Source organism: Xenopus laevis, chromosome 6S, assembly GCF_017654675.1.
Source record: "Xenopus laevis strain J_2021 chromosome 6S, Xenopus_laevis_v10.1, whole genome shotgun sequence".
Taxonomy (NCBI): Eukaryota; Metazoa; Chordata; class Amphibia; order Anura; family Pipidae; genus Xenopus; species Xenopus laevis.
Window position 1 is genome coordinate 115141399 of NC_054382.1, and position 20372 is coordinate 115161770.

General features: G+C 41.2%; 1 protein-coding gene across 1 annotated transcript in view; it reads left to right on the forward strand.

Moving 5' to 3' along the window:
• The window catches only part of stk3.S (serine/threonine kinase 3 S homeolog), a 141799-nt gene that overhangs the window by 88999 nt on the left and 32428 nt on the right, over positions 1-20372 (forward strand). Inside the window, 2 exon segments of the mRNA NM_001091664.1 lie at positions 671-872; positions 19151-19326. Coding sequence (NP_001085133.1) covers positions 671-872; positions 19151-19326 — 378 coding nt within the window.

Here is a 20372-nt window from a genome sequence, read left to right on the forward strand (position 1 = left end):
TATCTCATTAACCATGATCTTAATGTATTCAGCACAGAGTCCATTAGAGCTAAGGCAATGGGGTTGCTGTTGTTTCAGCCTGTTTGTACTTCACATGGGGCTTATGAATCATACACTGGATTATCATCAGTTTGCTTTTACATTCCATAAACATTACTGCCACTGATTGGAAACGTTGTTCTATCCAATTTTGGAATCCGTTATTTTCAACAATCCTTCAGCATCTGCTGAGCAGACTTTTTTTTTTTTTTAACAAACCAAAATTACTATTTTATAACATGTTCATAAATATATTTAGTCTATTTTTTTAAAAATTTTAAACAGAATAGTGGCATACAGGTCTGTGCATAAATTAGTGTCACGCTTATGTTTTCTGAAAACAACCTCCCACCTGCTGCTCATTCAGGCCCTACTGTCTTAACTTTGCTTAAATGCTAAATTACAGCAGACTTGACTCAAAACATTTGCGGTTTTAGGCTATTGTTTTCCAGTGAGATCTTAGTATTTATACGATGATTTGAGGTTTGTGTGATGTGGTTAAAGCAAGTTCATTTGTTTAAACTGATTTTATTCTTGGAGAGGTTTCCTCTGTGTTTTTCCATGAAGTCTAATCTGTAGAGCGTTTTTTCATTATTAACTCTTTCTCCCTGGCCCTTTTTTTTTTGTATAGGAAGAAGATGAGCTTGATTCTCACACGATGGTTAAAACGAATTCAGAGAGTGCAGGCACCATGAGAGCCGCCAGCACAATGAGTGAAGGTGCACAAACGATGATTGAACACAATAGTACAATGCTGGAATCTGACTTGGGTACCATGGTTATAAACAGTGATGATGAAGAAGAAGAGGAAGAAGAAGACGGAACCATGAAAAGTAGGTTCTTCTGGTTGAGCTGTGGCTTCACGTAATTTCCTGCAGTTGCTCCAAATAAACAGAACAGTATAAATGTGGTCATACTGTGTAAGGCCCCTCGTGTGGTGTTAATTCTGCCTGAGGGTCAGTTGGTCCCGAAACCTTACAGGATTGTAAGAAAATTTAAAATCAATGGGAAGGTGCTAAATCATTAGGCACTTCATCCCTACTGACTAATCATTTATGTTCTCCCCCGGGCTGGCACTTCTCTGCATACCTGGAGGTACTTTTGTCCAGAGCAGGACAATATCCTCTTCCCAAACTTCCAGACATAGTACAGGTATGCGATCCATTATCTGGTAACTCGTTATCCAGAAAGCTCCAAATTACAGAAAAAGGCCATCTCCCATAGACTCCATTTTATCCAAATAATCCACATTTTCAAAAATGATCAGTAATAATAAAACTTGGTCCAAACTAAGATATAATTAATCCTTATTGGAAGCAAACCCAGCCTATTGGGTTTATTTATTGTTTGCATGTCTTTCTAGTAGATTTAAGGTATGAAGATCCAAATTACAGAAAGATCCATTATCCGGAAAACCACAGGTCCTGAGCATTCTGGAAAACAGGTCCCATACTTGTGCAAATTCAGACATGGCACATTACATTGACAGAAATATTCTATGCTGTGCTTGTGCTACGTTTTACTTGTGCAGGGATACCTAGCAGCCTGGAGCAAGATAGTGGTGGCCAACAATTGACCAAAGTAGCCCAGCGCCACAGTGCTCAGCTGCTTAAAAAAAAAACACACACTGGTTTTAGTACTTTAATCCTGAGGAAGCCAAGAAGCAGGGACAAGCGATCCATAGGGTTGCCTGACAACATCTGCCCCTAGTGTTTTTTTACATTTCCAAGTCCTTTTCCGCTGCCTGCTGATCTGGTGAGGCCTTCAGCCTTGTGCATTTATATGGTCATGGAACTCCCAAGATGACTTCTAATATCCTCCTATTTTATATTAGGGGGATACCTTTTATAAATATATATCTATTATGTATGGCATCGAATATTAGGTCTCGAATCCAGGATTCAGTTTGGGATTCAGCAAGGATTTGGCCTTTTTCAGCAGGATTCAGATTTGACCAAGTGCCTGGTCAAACCAAATCCGAATCTTAAAAATCATACGACATTTCGTCACACAAACAAGAAAGTGAAGAAAATGTTAACCTTGCGCACACCACTCTTCTGCCTAATTTTCTTATGCAAATAAGGATTAGGATTCAGTTCGGGTGTGTGTCTGTATATGTGTATAGAGAGAGAGGTATGGGATCCATTATCCGGAAACCCATTATCCAGAAAGTTCCAAATTACTGATGTCTCTCATCGGCTCCATTTTATCCAAATAATTAAAATTTTTCCTTTCTCTCTGTAATAATAAAACAGTACCCTGTACTTGATCCAAACTAAGATATACAGTAATTAACCCTTATTGGAGACAAAACCAGCCTGCTGGGTTTATTTAATATTTACATGATCTTTTAGTAGACTTTAGTTATGAAGATCCAAACTACGGAAAGATCCATTAAACCCGAGCATTCTGAAAAACCGGTCCGATACCTGTTATTTTGAATGGGTACAGTAAGCCTGTGAAGCTTACATGAAAAGCCAGAGAGCCCCTGCATTAATAGCTATACAGGTATCTTTGATATCTGCTGTTTCTTTCAGCAGGGTGCTGGAATGCAATTTAAACTTCCTGCTGTGTCCTGATATAGTAGATTAAGTGCTGACACTGGTGCCAGTAATCCACAGAAATATTGCTTTTCTGATGAAAGACAGAGCGTGCAGCTCTACTGCTATGAAAACTCTGAAAACATTGATGTATGATCTTGCGGCACAATGTACAACTACAGTATATACACCTCTGCTAAGCATGAGCATTTAACTGATTATTAAATTCTGATTCTAATTGCGTTGGTTTCTCTGCTGTCATGTAGTAATTATCTGTATTAATTAATAATCAGCCTTATAGTGTGACATTTCTATTCTATGTGTACTGTATATTGTGAGTGGGTCCCTAAGCTCAGTAAGTGACAGCAGCACAGAGCATGTGCAGTCAGGGCCGCCATCAGAAATCACGGGGCCCCACACAACAACATTTTCTGGGCCCCCCTTGCCATGCCTCCCCTAACCACGCCCCCAACCACGCCCCCACCAGTACAAAGGTCCCATGGACATTTGTGGCTAGTTAAGAAAACCAGGCAGGGCCCAAGAAAAAAAAAAACTGGTGGCCTACTAAAATTATATATAAAAACACGCCATTCAGGGGGATGTTGAAAAGCTACATTGGTGGCCGGGGTCACAAAAAAAAAAAAACACTGGTGGCCAGACCCTTATGCAAGCCAGGGGCTGCATGGAGGGTCAGGGGCAATCATTGGTGGTCAGTGACTTGCAGAGGGGCCCTGCCACCAGTGTTTTTTTGTGACCCCTGGCCACCAATGTAGCTCTTTGTTATCCACTAGAATGGGTTAGGTGCCCGCATTGGGGATTCACTCTTCTGTCTGCAGGCGGCATTGTGCCGCCCGTGCGTACTGACGTCATGTGTACGCACGGGGCGCAGCCAATAGGAATAGCCGCTGACACCAATGAAAGTTTCGCCGGGCCCGGTCTCTCTACGTGAAGGGGCCCGGCAAATCAGTGAAGTGCGGCTCGGCCGGGCCCCCCTCACAGCTTAAAATCCTCCGGGCCCGGGAGAACTGTCCCCCCTGTGACCCCCTGATGGCGGCCCTATGTGCAGTGAATCAGCAGAAAAGAAGATGCGGAGCTACTGGGGCATTTTTGGAGTCACAAATCTTTACTGCTAAAGCACTTGGGTTGCCTTGGGCTGGTACAGAAGTCCAAAACAAAACATTTCGAGTTGCTTCTTTAGTTAAGCTTTATTTCTCCTTTAAGCAGAAGGTTAATGGTAAACAAAATCCATTCCCAGCTTATTTAACTACAGAATCCCTTTAAGCTTCTGCCATTCTGTCCATCTCACTACCCAGACAGAACAGTAGGGGGCACTGATATTATTAGTGTCAAACGGCTAATACTAAGAAAGTCAAAAAAAATAAATAAAAAAAAGTAATGAAAAAGTGGTTAGAAGAGCACTCATAGCTCTGGTGCCTTTCAAAATATTTTTGTATCTGTCTAATGTAAATATTAAAGGGAATTTGTCATGATTTTTATGGTGTAGTTTAAATGACAATGTCTAAATGACATTGTTTACACTGCAAATAATTCACTGTGCCATATATAATTTAATTTGTGAACCAGCAAGTGTATTTTTTTTCTTTAATTGTAATATTGGTGTGTAGGCAGCCATCACAGGTTATTTTGCCTGGTCATGTGCTTTCAGAAAGAGCCAGCACTTTAGGATAGAACTGCTTTCTGGCAGGCTGTTCTTTCTCCTGCTCAATATAACTGAATGTGTCTCAATGGGACCTGGATTTTACTATTGAGTGTTGTTCTTAGAGCGACCAGGCAGCTGTTATCTTGTGTTAGGGCGCTGTTATCTGCTTACCTTCCGATTGTTCTGTTGTTAGGCTGCTGGGGGGGGGGAAAGGGAGGGGGTTGATATCACTCCAACTTGCAGTAAAGAGTGACTGAAGTTTATCAGAGCACAAGTCACATGACTGGGGGCAGCTGGGAAACTTACAATATGTCTAGCCCCATGTTAGATTTCAAAATAAAATATAAAAAAAATCTGTTTGCTCTTTTGAGAAACGGACGTCAGTGCAGAATTCTGCTGGAGCAGCATTATTAAATGATTCGTTTTGAAAAAAAAAATTCCCATGACGGTATCCCTTTAAGCTATGAATTAAATGAAGCAGTGCTCTTAGTCTCCAAAGTGTCAGAAAACATGCCCGCCCCTTTGCCTGGATTTTCTAAACATTAATGGTGTAACTTTCACTCAGATATGGGAGTGCTCCTCTTTTAATTTAGCAAGAAAAGCCATACAAGACATTTATTGTGTGCAGGATACATAATTGGTCAATATAACTGCTTTTTAATTACAAAGCATGAAATCTGTTTTATTTTCCTTAAGTTTGGTGGAAAGTATTTTTATGCTTGGTTGGCTAATGAGATTTTCCAATGCATGGGTGAATCTTCCATTGCTTCTCTGTTTATAAACTTCAGTCTCCAGTGATCTGCCGCTCTCTCACTGAGTTCACAGTGGTACTCTACATAAAGAAGGGAATGTTTTGTAATTTGGAATGGGAAAATGAAATTTGCATGACATACACAATTTTCTTTCTGGTACCATTTCCCTTCTGCCTTTTGTTTACAAAATGTTCTCCATCAGAGACAAATTAGTGTGCATAATCAGGGTGTGTTTCTGCTTACTAGCATCCGTATCAGTCCCTTTTTGGAGTTCTCTTAGTGTAACCCTAACACTTGGAATTTTCATACAACAGACATTCTGTTGTAAATAAAACTAAACAAAGAAGCCGTTTAACCTGTTACCAAACAAGATGGGGATGAAATGGTTTTAAAGTTCACCTTTAAATGTACTTTTTGTATGATGTAGAGACTGATATTCTGAGAGAATTTGCAATTGGCTTTCATTTTTTATCATTTGTGTTTTTCCAATTTTAGCAGTCTTGTTGCTAGGGTCCAAATTATCCTAGCAGCCATGAATTTATTAGAATAACAGACTGGAATATAAATACGAGATGACCTGAATATAAAGATGAGTAAAAAAAAAAAATTAATACATTTGTATGTAGCCTTACAGAACATTTTTTGTATAAGATTAGTGACCCCTATTGAAAATAAAATCATGAACCTGTCTGCTGATGGAAACCATTAGGATCACATGGAAGACACTATGGTCTGCTCTGGGAGAGCTATAGCAGCCAGCACCCATTCCCACCACTATTTTTCCCATTGTTCTGTTGTTAGGCTGCTGGGGGGAGGGAGGATATGATATTACTCCAACTTGCAGTAAAGAATGACTGAAGTTTATCAGAGCACAAGCCACATGACTGGGGGCAGCTGGGAAACTGACAATATGTCTCGCCCCATGTCAGATTTCAAAATAAAATATAAAAAAATCTGTTTGCTCTTTTGAGAAATGGATTTCAGTACAGAATTTTACTGCAGCAGCACTATTAACTGAAGCCTTTTGAAAAAATAAAAAGTTTCCCATGACAGTATCCCTTTAAGAAATGCGTTTGCCATGCAGCTAAATGTGGAAGTGGCTGCAGGAGGGCAGGGTCCTATTGACCATCACCAAAGTATCCAATGCTAAATAATGGGATGGCAGTATTGAAATCTTGGAGCTAGTGTGGCTAGATGATGTTCTTGTGAGCCACAGCTACTTTAAAATAGTTAGTTTAGGGCAACATCAGAAGTAACGCTTTGTTGCCTGTGGGGAAATATCTTCTTCCATGGGTTGCCATTTTGTAATTGCGCAACAATACAGAAGGAAGCATTCTTATAATTACATGATTCAACTGGCTAGAATAGAGCAGCTTCAAGGTTTGTCAATTCAAAGCTATTTAGCGGCCTATTGTGTGCCGTTACCCTAAGCCTTTAAAGGAGAAGGAAAGGTTAAAACTAAGTAAGCCTTATCAGAAAGGTCTATATAAATATACCAGTAAACCCCCAAAGTAATGCTGCTCTGAGTCCTCTGTCAAAGGAAACACTGCATTTCTTTCCTTCTATTGTGTACACATGGGCTTCTGAACCAGACTTCCTGCCTTCAGCTTAAACCTCATTGCCCTGGGCAAGAGCATGCTCAGTTTGCTCCTCTCCCCCCACCCCTCCCTTCTCTACTGTAATCTGAGCCCAGAGCAGGGAGAGACTCAGGCAGGAAGTGATGTCACACCATGTTAATACTGCAGCTCCTATCCTTAACAAACAGAGAGTTTCTAGAGCTTTTTACTCAGGTATGGTAAAACATTCTACAGAATAAATATAGCATTCTAACTTGCACTATTGTGGCTAATCTATTGGCAATAAAATGCCTCCGTAGCTTTCCTTCTCCTTTAACCTAGCAGCAACACGTCACTGTCCTCTTTAAATGATAAATCCCCAGGAATATGTTATTATTTATCCCTAATTAGCAGGTGATATTTGTCCTATATATCAGATGAATCTCTGTTTCTAATCAGCCATTAAATGTTGCAGTCTCGGGTAGGTTCTCCGTAGAATAAAGGTGTGAAATGTTCTACAATTGTTTTCACTGAAGTTCCTGGGGTGCCAAATAAGGGCTGTGATTGACTATTTGGTGGCCCCTATGTGGACTGGCAGACTACAGGAGGCTCTATATAGCAGTACACCTGGTTTTATGCAACCAAACTTGCCTCCAAGCCAGGAATTCCAAACTAGGCACCTGCTTTGAGGCCACTGGGAGCAACATTCAAGGCGTTGGAGAGCAACATGTTGCTCACCAACTACTGCTTGGGGATCACTGCTTTAGGGCAACGTCAGATGGAAAGCTTTGTCGCCTGTGGGGAAATATCTTCTCCCATGGTGTGCCATTTTGTAATTGCACAAAAATACAGAAGGAAGCATTCTTATAATTAGATGATTCAACTGGCTAGAATAGAGCAGCATCAAGGTTTGTCAATTCAAAGCTATTTAGGGGCCTATTGTGTGCCGTTACAACACGTCGCAGTCCTCTCTAAATGATATATCACAAGGAAAATTTTATTATTTATCCCTAATTAGCAGGTTAGATATTTGCCCTATATATTAGATGGATCTCTGTTTCTAGTTTAGTTTCTAATCAGCCATTAAATGTTGCAGTCTCGAGTAGGTTCTCGGTAGAATAAAGGCGTGAAATGCTCTGCAATTGTTTTTCCATCACTGATCCTTCCACCTTTTCTCCCTATGGCTTTCATTAGTGAAATATTCTTCCTCAGAGACAATTTAAAAAGTCTATCTGGGTGTGTTGTGACTTGCAAGCATCAATGGCACTTTATTGGCTGCACTTACTGTTTTAACAGTATGTTTAGATGTTATTTTAAAGGAGAAGGAGAGGATACTATTGAGTAAACTTTATCAGAAATGTATATTTAAATAGACCAGTAAACCCTCAAAGTAATGCTGCTCTGTCAAAAGAAGCCCAGCATTTCTTTCCTTCTCTATTGTGTACATATGGCTTCTGTATCAGACTTCCTGTTTTCAGCTTAAACCTCCAGGGCTAGGGCTTGATCATGCTCTGTTTGCTCCTCTCTCACCCCCCCCCTCCCTTTTTCCTCCTCCCCTCCCTGCTGTAATCTGAGGCCAGAGCTATGCCTGAGCAGGGAGAGACTAAGGCAGGAAGTGATATCACACCAAGCTAATATGGCAAATATAAATATAGTGTTATAGCTTGCACTATTGTGACTAATCTATTGGCAATAAACTGCTTCAGTAGCTTTCCTTCTCCTTTAATATGATCTAAACTATCTGTTGCCTAAAGGTTGCCATAGTCAAACAAGCGGATCTCTCCCCGATATGCCCACATTGAGGTAGGCGATATCGGGCTCATCCGATTGTGGTCCCACATCCGACTGCCCGATACGGGGGAAGCCCGTCGGATGGCCCCACACACGGGCCAATAAGATGTTGACTCGGTCTGTCGCCCGTGTCGCCTTTAGTATTTATTTTGGGGGTATAATTTTCTTTTAAAAGTTTTTTGATCCTGTTCAGCTGAGCACTAAGCAACCAACCGAATTAGAATCCTGCTTTTCAGCACAATCCATACCTTGAAAACTGGAAGGATTAATTAGGCTAATTTACTGGGGTTCCAAAATGTTAGGCAACCACAGTGAGTTAAATTGCAGAGTATTATTTTCTTGGGCCAGTGCTCATTTTTGGGTAACAAGTATCATAATGCCACATTGGCATCTTATACTCTTCCCTGATATCTCTTGCTGGGCTTGGGTTTACGCAGTACAGACTTAGTTTCTGATTTTACTCTACTACTGTATATTTATTGGTGCTCCCCCATTGAATCTGTCTTTCCATGCCCGTTGATGAGCTTTACTCCCACTCCATGCTCCTGTAGGGTTTTTAGTGCTAATACCATCATTAATCAGCTACATGGCTGTTCTCGATTACTGCTCCCCAGTGATGTTAGCCAGCATTAAGAATGGAGCAATCAAGGACTGACCAGTACCCACTGACCGGCTTAAAAAGTTTATTAAAGGAAAACTATACCCCCCAAACAATGTAGGTTTCTATTAAAAGATACTGAGTAAAACAGCTCATGTGTAAAACCCTGCTTCATGTAAATGAACCATTATCATAATAATATACTTTTTTAGTAGTACCGTATATACTCGCGTATAAGCCGAGTTTTTCAGCACCCAAAATGTGCTGAAAAACTCAAACTCGGCTTATACGCGGGTCATACCTCCTTCCGCGGCCCCAGCAGGACTGTCTGTGACTGACCGGCGCCGCTACCCACGTGGCGGCCATGGGCGCCGCCATTTTGGGAGCGAACGCCGGCAGGGAAGGACGCGCCGCCCGGAGCTCCTGGACCTGCTCCGGGCGGCGACACAGTCAGTCACAGACAGTCCTGCTGGGGCCGGGTCACGTTTTACTGTGACAGAGGGAAGAGCAGCAGACGTGAGGGCCGGGGTGGGGAGAGCGACAGATGGGGAGGGCAGGGGGGGGGAAGTGGCAGAGGGAAGCAAACATGAAATAGGGGTAGACAGAGGACCCTTTAACAGGTACCTGCCCAGTGTCCCCCAATTGTTGCGGCCGGGTCACATTCACATTTTGAAATCTGACATGGGGCCCCTAGGCTTATACACGAGTCAATACATTTTTCCAGTTTTCTTAGGTAAATTAGGTACCTCGGCTTATACACGGGTCGGCTTATACACGAGTATATACGGTATGTGCCATTGGGTAATCATAAATAGAAAATTGCCATTTTAAAAAATAAGGTCCGCCCCCTGAGATCGTAAGATTCACTGTGTACACATACAAACCACATGTAAGGTCACATGAGCCAATTAACAGAGAGTTCTGCCTTTTGCTTCCTCACTTCTTCCTGTTACAGTTAAAGTTGTAGTATTTCTGGTCAGGTGATCTCTGAGGCAGCACAGATAGAGTCACGAAATGGTGGTTCAAGGCAAGAGATGTAAAAGGGCAATATTTAAGTAAATATATATTCCAGTTTGGTAAGATTCTTTAATATGTCATTCAATTTGATATAAACTATCTGTTGGTTAAGTATTCATTTTGGGGGTATAGTTTTCCTTTAAGCACAGACCCTATTCAGTAGACTTATATTGTAAAAAGAGGTAAGCTACGGTAGTTTAGCATGTCTATTTTCTGTGCTGCAAACCATAGAAGCTTCTCGTAGAAAAGGAATCTGGTCTAAATATTTCCCAGAATGTTTTTTTCCTCAAAATGCATCAATTAATTGTGCTGCTTCAGCAGAATTCTGCACTGAAATCCATTTTTTAAAAGCGCAAATAGGTTGTTGTTTTTTTTTAATTTTGAAATTTGGCATGAGGATAGACATATTGTCCGTTTCCCAGGTGTCCTCGGGTCATGTGACTTGTGCTCTGATAAGCTTCAGTAACTCTTTACTGCTACACTGCAAGGTGGAGTGATATCACTACATTCCCTTCCCTCCCCAACATCCCACCAGCAGCCTGTCAACAGAACAAAGGGTAGCTAAACCAGTAATTGATGTAGCGATGTGCAGGACAAGAATTTCTTGACCCACACCAGACCCTAACCTGCCCCCTCCCAATACGCTCCCAGCCCGGGCCGCTGCTGCCCATAGACCCATGCCTGCCCCACAGTGACGCCACAAAAGGGACGGAAGCCTATAAATTCCGGCGCCGGAACTGCTAGGTCGCGTGTGACCCGGAGATTTTGTGCAGGAGTCTGCCTGAACCCACTGGACCCGTGGCATGCACATCACTACTAACCAGATAGCAGTTACCTGACACCTCTGCTGAAGAATTTGTTTGCATTACTGAAGTTGCCCACCTAGGTCATGGTATAATACAAAAAGAAGGGGAGAAACAATAGCTGTCTCAAAGAAGTTCCATCTTGAAGTGCTGGCTCATTCTCAAATCTCAGAATCAGACACAATGCACTGAGATGGCTCCTCCACACCAATATTATAGCTAAAATTATATTTGTTGATTCAAGAATAACATTTTTAAATAATGGACTGAATTATTTGCAATTTAGAAATAAACAGTAAACCATAAAAATCATGACAGAATTCCTTTAAAGGACCAGTAACAAAAAAAAGTAAAAAAAATTTGTTAGTATACATCAAAAAAAAAAAAAAAAACCAGCAAGAGAAATTAACCTTTAAAATTGCAAAGTCTTTATTAAGAAATAACTTACCTAAACTCTGTTTGCGCTCCTCTTCAGAAAGCGATCGGACGATCCATCGTGCAGCGCTCCATTTCTCCTTCCTGCCTTCCTTATAGGAGATAGCCAGGGAGGAGAAATAGAGCACCGCTCGATGGATTGCCGCCCTGTCGCCTTTTCTGAAGAGGAAAACTGAGTTTCGGTACGATATTTCTTAATAAAGGCTTTGCGATTTTAAAGTTTCATTTGTCTTGGATTTTTTTTTTTAGATCTATACTAAAAAATTTTTTAAAAACAAATTTTGATGTTACTTGTCCTTTAAGCTTCATTTGCTTGTGTAACATTTATACTGTGTAATATAGGTTAATTATTATTAGTTCCCCTTTCAACTCATTCTATTGGGTTACAGTGTGAGAGACACAGTCTCTGATCTTTGTCTCCTTCTCCCACCTTAATCTGTTCCATAGAAACAGAGTTTATCAGCAGAAAAACCTAATTCCTTGTTTTTCATCTGTCTGTTAATTGTATTTAAACTTGCTTCTTGTGGTCATTCCTTTTCGCTCCCAGTATCTTTCTTAGCTGTTGGTTGTGGTTACAAAGTAGGGTAATCACTTGCTGTATAGCTCCCCATTGTACATAAAAAATGGTATAATGTCCAGGAAAATGCAAAATCAGGAAAATGCATTGTATATAGAAATAGGACAACAGAAATGGTGTAAAGAAAACTTAAAGGGGACTAAGAAATTATTACATATTCTTTTTTATGTTTTATATCAAATTTGGTTTCCTTCAGTCTTGGAATTCACAATCATCGTAAGCAGGTAGGTGCCATTTTGGTACTCTATACTCTATATAATTATATAATGTTAGGAGGGAAGGGGAATGGAAGGAGTGCAGTGACATCTAGGAAGTACTGAATGGAAAGTGAAAGTGAGTGATTGCCTCAGGAATAGAGGTGGGGCATAGAGGAGGGGCAGGCAATATACGATTGACAGCTGAGACTTTTACACGAGTTTATAAAAGGTATGGATGTTTTAAACAAAAAAAGAATTTGGGTTTCATTTGCAAAGGACTTTCATTATACAGCTTTTTATGTCTGGGTGACAGGTCCACTTTAAATTGTAGGTACCGTATATACTCGAGTATAAGCCGAGGTACCTAATTTTACCTCCAAAAACTGGGAAAGCTTATTGACTCGACTATAAGCCTAGCGTGAGAAATGCAGCAGCTTCTGGTAAGTTTCAATCAAAAAATTGAGGGTTTCTGCTCCCATTGGATATGCCGGCGACCATTCTTGGACGCCGGCGAATATTCTTGGAGACTATTCTTAGGCGCCGACTACTATTCTTAGGCGCCGACTACTATTCTTAGGCGCCGACTACTATTCTTAGGCGCCGGCGACTATTCTTAGGCGCCGGCGACTGTTTTTGTGCTTGACCCGAATATAAGCCGAGGTAGAGTTTTTCAGCATATTTTGGGGGCTGAAAAACTCGGCTTATACTCGAGTATATACGGTATGTAAAATTGAGGTTTCACTGTATTACACTGTCAAATGAAGCATGTCTGTTTAATGAAAATTTAATGAAAATTACAGAAATAAATATTTTTTTAGTTAAATGATTATTCTTTAATGTTGAAGGAATAAGTGATTAAAAGACCCATCCAGCAAAGCCTCAGATGTATTCTCTAATGCAGGAGTTCCCATACTTTAAGATAAGCAAGTCTCTATGGAGAACTGAGACTCCACACTTAAGCACAGAGACACAGGGGAAGATTCAGGGAGATGTAATACGCCTCTTCTTTGGGCGGCTAATCTCTTCAAAAAGCCTCCCAGACGGATAGAATCTAAATCGCTGGTGGAATGGCACTTAGCTGTGTTTTCCGAAGTCACACGAAGTTTCCTCGTCAGGCAACTTCGTAGAGCGAATCGCTCCGAGTGCCATCCTACTGGCGATTTAGTTTCTAGCCAGTGGGAAGGCTTTTCGAAGAGATTAGTCGCCCAAAGAAGAGGCGATTAGTCGCCGGGCGACTTGGTCTATACTGCTGCCTGTGTGCTGAAGGTGTTAGCAATAGACATGTACTGGTACATAGAGACGCATTGTTTTCGCATACTTCTTGAGGGCTGAAGGTGTCAATAGACGTACTGATGTGCCAGTAGAGTGAACTAAAGAAGTATGGCGTCACTACGTTCCAGTACGTGTCTATTGCCAACACCTTCAGCACACAGACAGCAGTATAGACCAAGTGGCAGATCATTTCGCTAATGTGCCCAAATATTACTGCTACGATTACTCGATTCCTGTAATTTAATGTTAATGGTTCAAAGAATGTCAGGCTGAATGGTCGGCCCCCACACATTTTCACCTCACCAAATCTGGCCCTCGTTGTAAAAAGTTTGGGCACCCCTGTTTTCCACAAAACATCAAACCCGGATTTCTATATTGACATTCAAGGCGTTACATTATGAAAGGGCTTTTTGCAGGCACGTTTGGGATTTCATAGCAATCTTGTTTATTTCTCAGACAAATACTCTTTAATATATTAATTTGAGACTGGCCTAAAGGTTTAAATTACCAAAGTCCAGACTTTTTTATGCCTTTTTCTGCTATTTTTCTCCTAGGCAACTGGAGGCTTTGTAGATAATTAGCATTATTAGTCTGATTTAAGATGGCATTATGAATTTTCTGGCCTATTAACATTTGCAGTGCATCTCTTCCTCATTGCCACCTGTTATGGTGTGGTGCTATTCATGTGCCGGGGGACTACAATGGTGTTTTCCAGGCAGGCAGTGCTTCCATAAGCTTCAATAACAGGTAGTTGAGTATTTCTGAGTGTATTGCTTCCATGCTGACCGACCATCTGTTCTAAATCACCATTGTACAGCAGCATGCCTGTGCAGAAGGTCATCATTATATTCTCTATATAAATAGCCACATTAGTCGCCCATGCTATAAAACCCAAGCTATTTATCAGCACAGCCCATAGGCATTTATGGTGCTTCCTTAATTGAGTGTTTTGCCAGGAAACCTAATATCAGCCTGCAGGGGAATGTATCAGCACTCATTAGTACTTGCTGTGATGTCCAATGTATCTCTCTGTGAAATATATCTTAACCTAATTACTACTGGAAGGGCCAGAGACTCATTGCTCTGTTTGCTCTGCGGCTAAAGCACCTAGGGAATTGAGTTACCTTTGAACACAATGATCACAGGCAATTTATATTAATTTACACGGTTATCTGTGTTTAAGATGGAACATATGTGCCATCTTCGCTTAATCTGTGTAACATTTGATTTCATTTGATATCTCCTTCATTATCCGCTTTCATTCCCTCCAGTTCTCCGGCATTTTTATTTCTAAATAATTCATAATGTGTATGAATCCCTTTTAGATAACACTTGGAGGTCTCTGCGATACAGAGCTTTGTTCATTGTTTGCTACACATAGGTCCCCGCTGTTGCTGTTATCTGGTGTTTTTCTTTTACATTCAGTATCTAAAAGAATCTCAACACTGTCACTTGCAGCTCAGAGCTGGTGTTATCTTAAAGGAAAACTATACCACCAAACAATGTAGGTCTCTTTAAAAAGATATTATAACACAGCTCATATGTAAAACCCTGCTTCATGTAAACAAACCATTTTCATAATAATATACTTTACTAGCAGCATGTGCCACTGGGTAATCATAAATAGAAAATTGCCATTTTAAAAAATAAGGGACACCCCCTGGGATCATACGATTCACTGTGCACACAAATAAACCAAACCAACTGTACTTCTTAGGTCACATGAGCCAATTAGACAGATTTCTGTCTTTTGCTTCAACACTTCTTCCTGTTACAGTTAGAGCTGCAGTATTTCTGGTCAGGTGATCTCTGTGACAGCACAGAGACCATCACGAAATGGGGGTTCAAGGCAAGAGATGTAAAAGGGCAATATTTACTTAAATATATATACCAGTTTGGTAAGATTCATGAATATGTCACTTAATATGATATAAACTATCTGGTGCTTAAGTATTCATTTTGGGGGTAAAGTTTTCCTTTAAGAAGGCTTTGGAAATGCTGGAAGATTTTGGCCCCCATCCTAGGCCGTTAGGGAAAAAAAGTTACGTGATTTACCTTCCCACTCCCTGATTTGCATACGCAAATTAGGATTCGATTCTGCCATGCACAAGCATTCTGCCTAATCCGAATGCTGCTGAAAAAGGCAGAATCCTGGATTTAGTGCATCCCTAATTCTGATTTCGTTTTTTATTTTTATGTTTTTATTTTGCATTTGAGGTAAATTCAACAGTATAACATACAACAACCTAGCCCTTTGGCTAGGAAGAAAAAAGGAAGAAGGAAAGCGTGAGTACCAACCAAGAGAGAGAGAGATAAGGAGGCAAGCTGAGGGAAATCACCAGATTCAAAAGAATTATGTTTCCCATTACATCAGTTATAAATTTCACTTCTATTACTGCTATATATTGACTTCTAGCCACACCCCCCAAATTGCTTCAAATTTATCGTTGAACCAGTGGGCCTGATATAGGTAAAAACTAGAGTCTGCTTAGGTAAAGAGTCGTTAAGTTTTTTCCAAAAGTTCAATGTCTGCTGTTCCATGGACTTCCAGTGTAGCAGAACTGCCTTCTTCAAATAATAAAACAGTTGCAGTTAACAAAGTTTGGCCGAGGATCTCAATGGCAGTGTTACCGCAATTCCCAGGAGATGGAGGCTTGGGTGACAGTTAGGGACGCACCGAATCCACTTTTTTGGATTCGGCCGAACCCCAGAATCCTTCACGAAGGATTCGGCCGAATACCAAACCGAATCCGAACCCTAATTTGCATATGCAAATTAGGGGTGGGAAGGGGAAAACATTTTTACTTCCTTGTTTTCTGACAACAAGTCACGCAATTTCCCTCCCTGCCCCTAATTTGCATATGCAAATTAGGATTCGGTTCGGCCGGGCAGAAGGATTCGGCCGAATCCTTGCCGAATCCCGAACCAAATCCTGGATTCGGTGCATCCCTAGTGACAGTATATTAGGAAGTGCTAATGCTGTTTCAGCATAATTAAGTACCTCCCGCCAGAACCCCTGTAATTTTGAACAATCCTAAAAAACATGTACAGTATGAACGTGCCCACCGCCCTTAAACACTTGGGACATTGGTCAGAGACCCCTGGGAAAATCCTGGCTAATCTTTGGGGGGTGAGGTGAACTCTATTAAGGCATTTGACCTGTATGTATCTGTCCCTACTGGATATAGTGGTTGGGATACTAGAGCTAGGCCATCCTTCCACATATCTTCCTCTAGACTTGGAATATCTTCACTCCAGTATTGTTTAACTGTATTCAATTGGGTGGTGTTTAAGTGCATCAGTTTAATGAACATGTAAATCAATACTTTTACTAGATTGGGCCGGCGGAGATATAATTCCAAAGTAGTCTCGGTAACGTCAATGCCTATGGGGGAACTGAGCTTGGAAGGCATGTTTTAATTCTGATGTTTCTAGGTTTAAACATAAGGCCTTATGGGTATTCCTAAATAATGTTTTGCCTAAAGGTGACCATACACAGGGAGGTCCGATCGTTTGGCGATGTCGCCAAATGGGCAGATCTCTCCCCGATTATGGTTGCCACCTTTTCCTAAAATTTTTACCGGCTGATGGGGGGGGGGGTAGGAATAAAAGGGGGCGGGTCGCGACGTAAAAGGAGCTGGTGCCGTGACATAAAAGGGGTGCTGGACTGCGTTGCAGAGATCATTAGACGGAGGACAAAAGTTGTTCCCAGGGGATTGGGGGCGGGCCAAGGGGTCTTGTTAAGGGTATTACAAATTTACAGGCAGCTACATTGCTGGTAAATTTGTAATACCGGCACCGGCCTTGGCAGGTGTTTTACCGCCTAGGTAGGTAAAATACCGGCCCGGTGGCAACCCTATCCCCGATATGCCCACATTGCACTTCCTGTTTGTAAGATGCTGGTTCCCCTCCAAACTCTCACTATAAAAGACACTCAGACGTCCTTCGCCTGCACAGAGGCGCTAAGTGTGTATACTACTGCCAGATGCTGTAACTCCTATGTTTATTGCCTGAAGAAGCGGGTCTGAGCCCGTGAAACGCGTTGCACTGATTGGAGTTCGTTAATAAATTTTGACTGCTTAATTACAGTCGTTTTGTGTCTGCTTGGAGGAGTCCACTACTGCCTCCTCTGATTACCAAGTTTTGGTTTTTAAACTCGTTTATATCCTTTTAATCTTTTGGCACCTCTGTTCTTTTTATACAATACTAAGTCCACCCTGGGTGGAGGGTTGATTCCCCTTTCCTATCTACAGAGAGCGACTTCTTAATCCTGAGTGGGGTCAGGACAATCTCCCCATCTGCCTTTACAGTGGTTGCCTATTGGTAACCTTGGTTTGTGAGTAGGCGATATTGGGCTGATCCGGATCAGAATGGAGATGAAACGGACAGTCAGATTGTGGGAGCCCATCATCGAAAAGATTTTAGTTTTCTTGACCTGCCCGATCGGCAGATATCGATCAGGGACACCCATTGGATGACCCACACATACGGCAGCTTTTATCAGCCTGTGTATGGGGGTCTTTAGTGTAGAGAAAGCGTCGGCTTTGATTACAATTCAGCTCAGTTTTAATCAATGCAGCTCATTCTGCATAAATATTCTAAATATCCCTAATTCTTCAGAAGATCAGCCTAGGAAAGGAGAAGTAAACACTTGCTACTAAAATCTCCTACCCTACATAGACCCCTGCTCCCCTAGCCAAGGTGGTACCTTTGATAAATGCCCCTAACTCTTTACTTACCCCTCGGTGCAGATTCTGTCCAGCGGAGTTCACGGGCGCCATCTTCAGTTGCTTCGGTAATCTGCAGATCTTCTTTCAGTGCTTTGGCAATTTCCGTGACTTTCGACGCATGCGCATTTGTCGCGAAACAGAAAATTGCTCCATCTGCGCATGTGCCGATACGGCACTTACTTCCCGAGGATTACCTAAGAGAAGAAGATGTCGCCTGTGAACTCCACTGGACAGAATCTGCACCAAAGCTTAAGTAAGGAGTTATGGGCATTTAGCAACCTAGGCTGGGTGGAGCAGGGAGGGGGTCTATGTAGGGTAGGGGATTTTAGTAGCAAGGGTTTACTTCTCCTTTAAAGGGCTGCTATACACAATGCTGTTCCTGTGAATTATGCTTGAACAAGGGGAATTATGCTTGGATAAGGGCACAATGGGATGGTATCTCAGGGTAATGGCGTTGAGGAAAGTTTTAACTGGGAATATTCAACTGGTCATGGGCTCCAGTGCAATCAGACTGTGCTACTTCTTAAAAGTACACTATATGTAAAGTATACTGTAGTCGTTCACTTGAATCACTTCATGAGTAACAGAATGGTAGTTCTGCTCTTGAACAGGCAGTGAATGCATTGGTGTAAATTTATGATGGGACTTAGCACGAAATGACCCTACTTGGCTGTGTCTTCTAAATCTCCAGCATTGCATTTATTCATTTAGACTTAATCTGGCCATAGACGCACAGATTTAGTCTTTGTTTTGTTAGATTTTCAGAGTGCCTTTGGAATAATCCTCAAAATTTTGTACCTTGATGATCAGTCGTTTAGTCGATCAAACAGGTTAGAATAGTTTTGTCTGGTAACAATAGTATCTTTGCATGCTGATTATCTGATGATACTTATTCGTGAGTGTCACTACTATTTTAAGGACATAACTTCATACAATTGCTGTCTGTCCATTAATGGCCAGAACATCAGCGGATTTATTTCTCCTGCTTTAATGCTACAATTTAAATCTAAATGGTTAGTTCTTTTTTTTTTAATGATTGCCATGTGAACGTTCATTGTACAAGGAATAACATTTGAATGTCTATGGCGTGGAGTTCACTTTGCCTTCACTGAATCCTAGACGTGCTCTGTAGGTTTGAATGTTTTCCCAAATAATATACAATAATACTTCTTGTTTTGTTTAGGAAATGCAACTTCCCCCCAAGGACCACGGCCATCTTTTATGGATTATTTTGATAAACAAGACTCGAAAAACAAACCTCACGATAACTGCAACCAGAATCTGCACGAACAGTACCACATATCTAAAAATGTGTTTCCTGACAACTGGAAGGTTCCACCTGATGGGGATTTTGACTTTGTAAGTATAAGAAGAAACTTTATATTTTTTTTCCACCTTAATATTTTACAGTATTTAGAGAACTCCTTCAAATTTTGATAAGGCTTGTCAAATGAAACCTATTGACAGTGAAATTCAGCAGTGTAGAGCTTTAATATCGCAAAAGCATGGTTAAACACTTGCCAAATGGGGATCTTGCAAAAAGTGCTGGATTCTGTTCATCCCTAATACACTATGTCCATAAATATCTGGACACTGGCCTATCCAACATCTCATTCTCAAACCCAGGGGTGGTATTATTCATATTAATATGAATCCACCATTTTAGGGTTTGGCTGAATACTGAACCGAATCTGAACCCTATTTTGCATATGTAAATTAGGAAGAACAGTGGGAAAAAGAACCTTGTGTGTACCGCGCAGTTTTAAAAAAATGTTTGACGTCTTTGTCTGAAAAGTGATGTGACTTTTCGGATTCAGTTCAGCCAGGCGCCTGGATTTGGCCAAATTCGAATCTTGTTGAAAAAGGAATCTTGGCCAGATCCTGAACCAAATACTGGATTTGGTGCATCTATAATATAATGATAATAATATAATGATATTCAGAGTCAGACTGGGCAGACGGGACACTGGGGAAAAAACTCAGTGGGCTCCCGCCAGCCCAGACTCGCTCCCTGATCGACTGGCCCCCAATGCTCCAGTCCGACCTTGATGATATGGGTCCACCTTTAATTTTGTAACAGCTACTTCTCTTCTGGGAAGGCCCTTCATTATATTTTGGAACATTTTGCTTAGATTTGCTTTCATAAGTTATCATTATGCAATAAGGAAAGTTGTGGCCAGCAAGCAAGATGGACAGTAAATGGCTTTTACAGCCAGCGTGGATCAGAAATGTAACAAAATAACTGCCATTTTGCACAAAACCTGCATGTAGAGAAACAGGATTTCTGGTGATTTTAATAGAGTGAGCTCTAATATATTTTCTAGGCAAAAGGAGCCCCCCCTTTAAGATATATTGCATCTAACTGTCAATGACATGTCTGACACCCAACTGCTGCATAAAGCGAT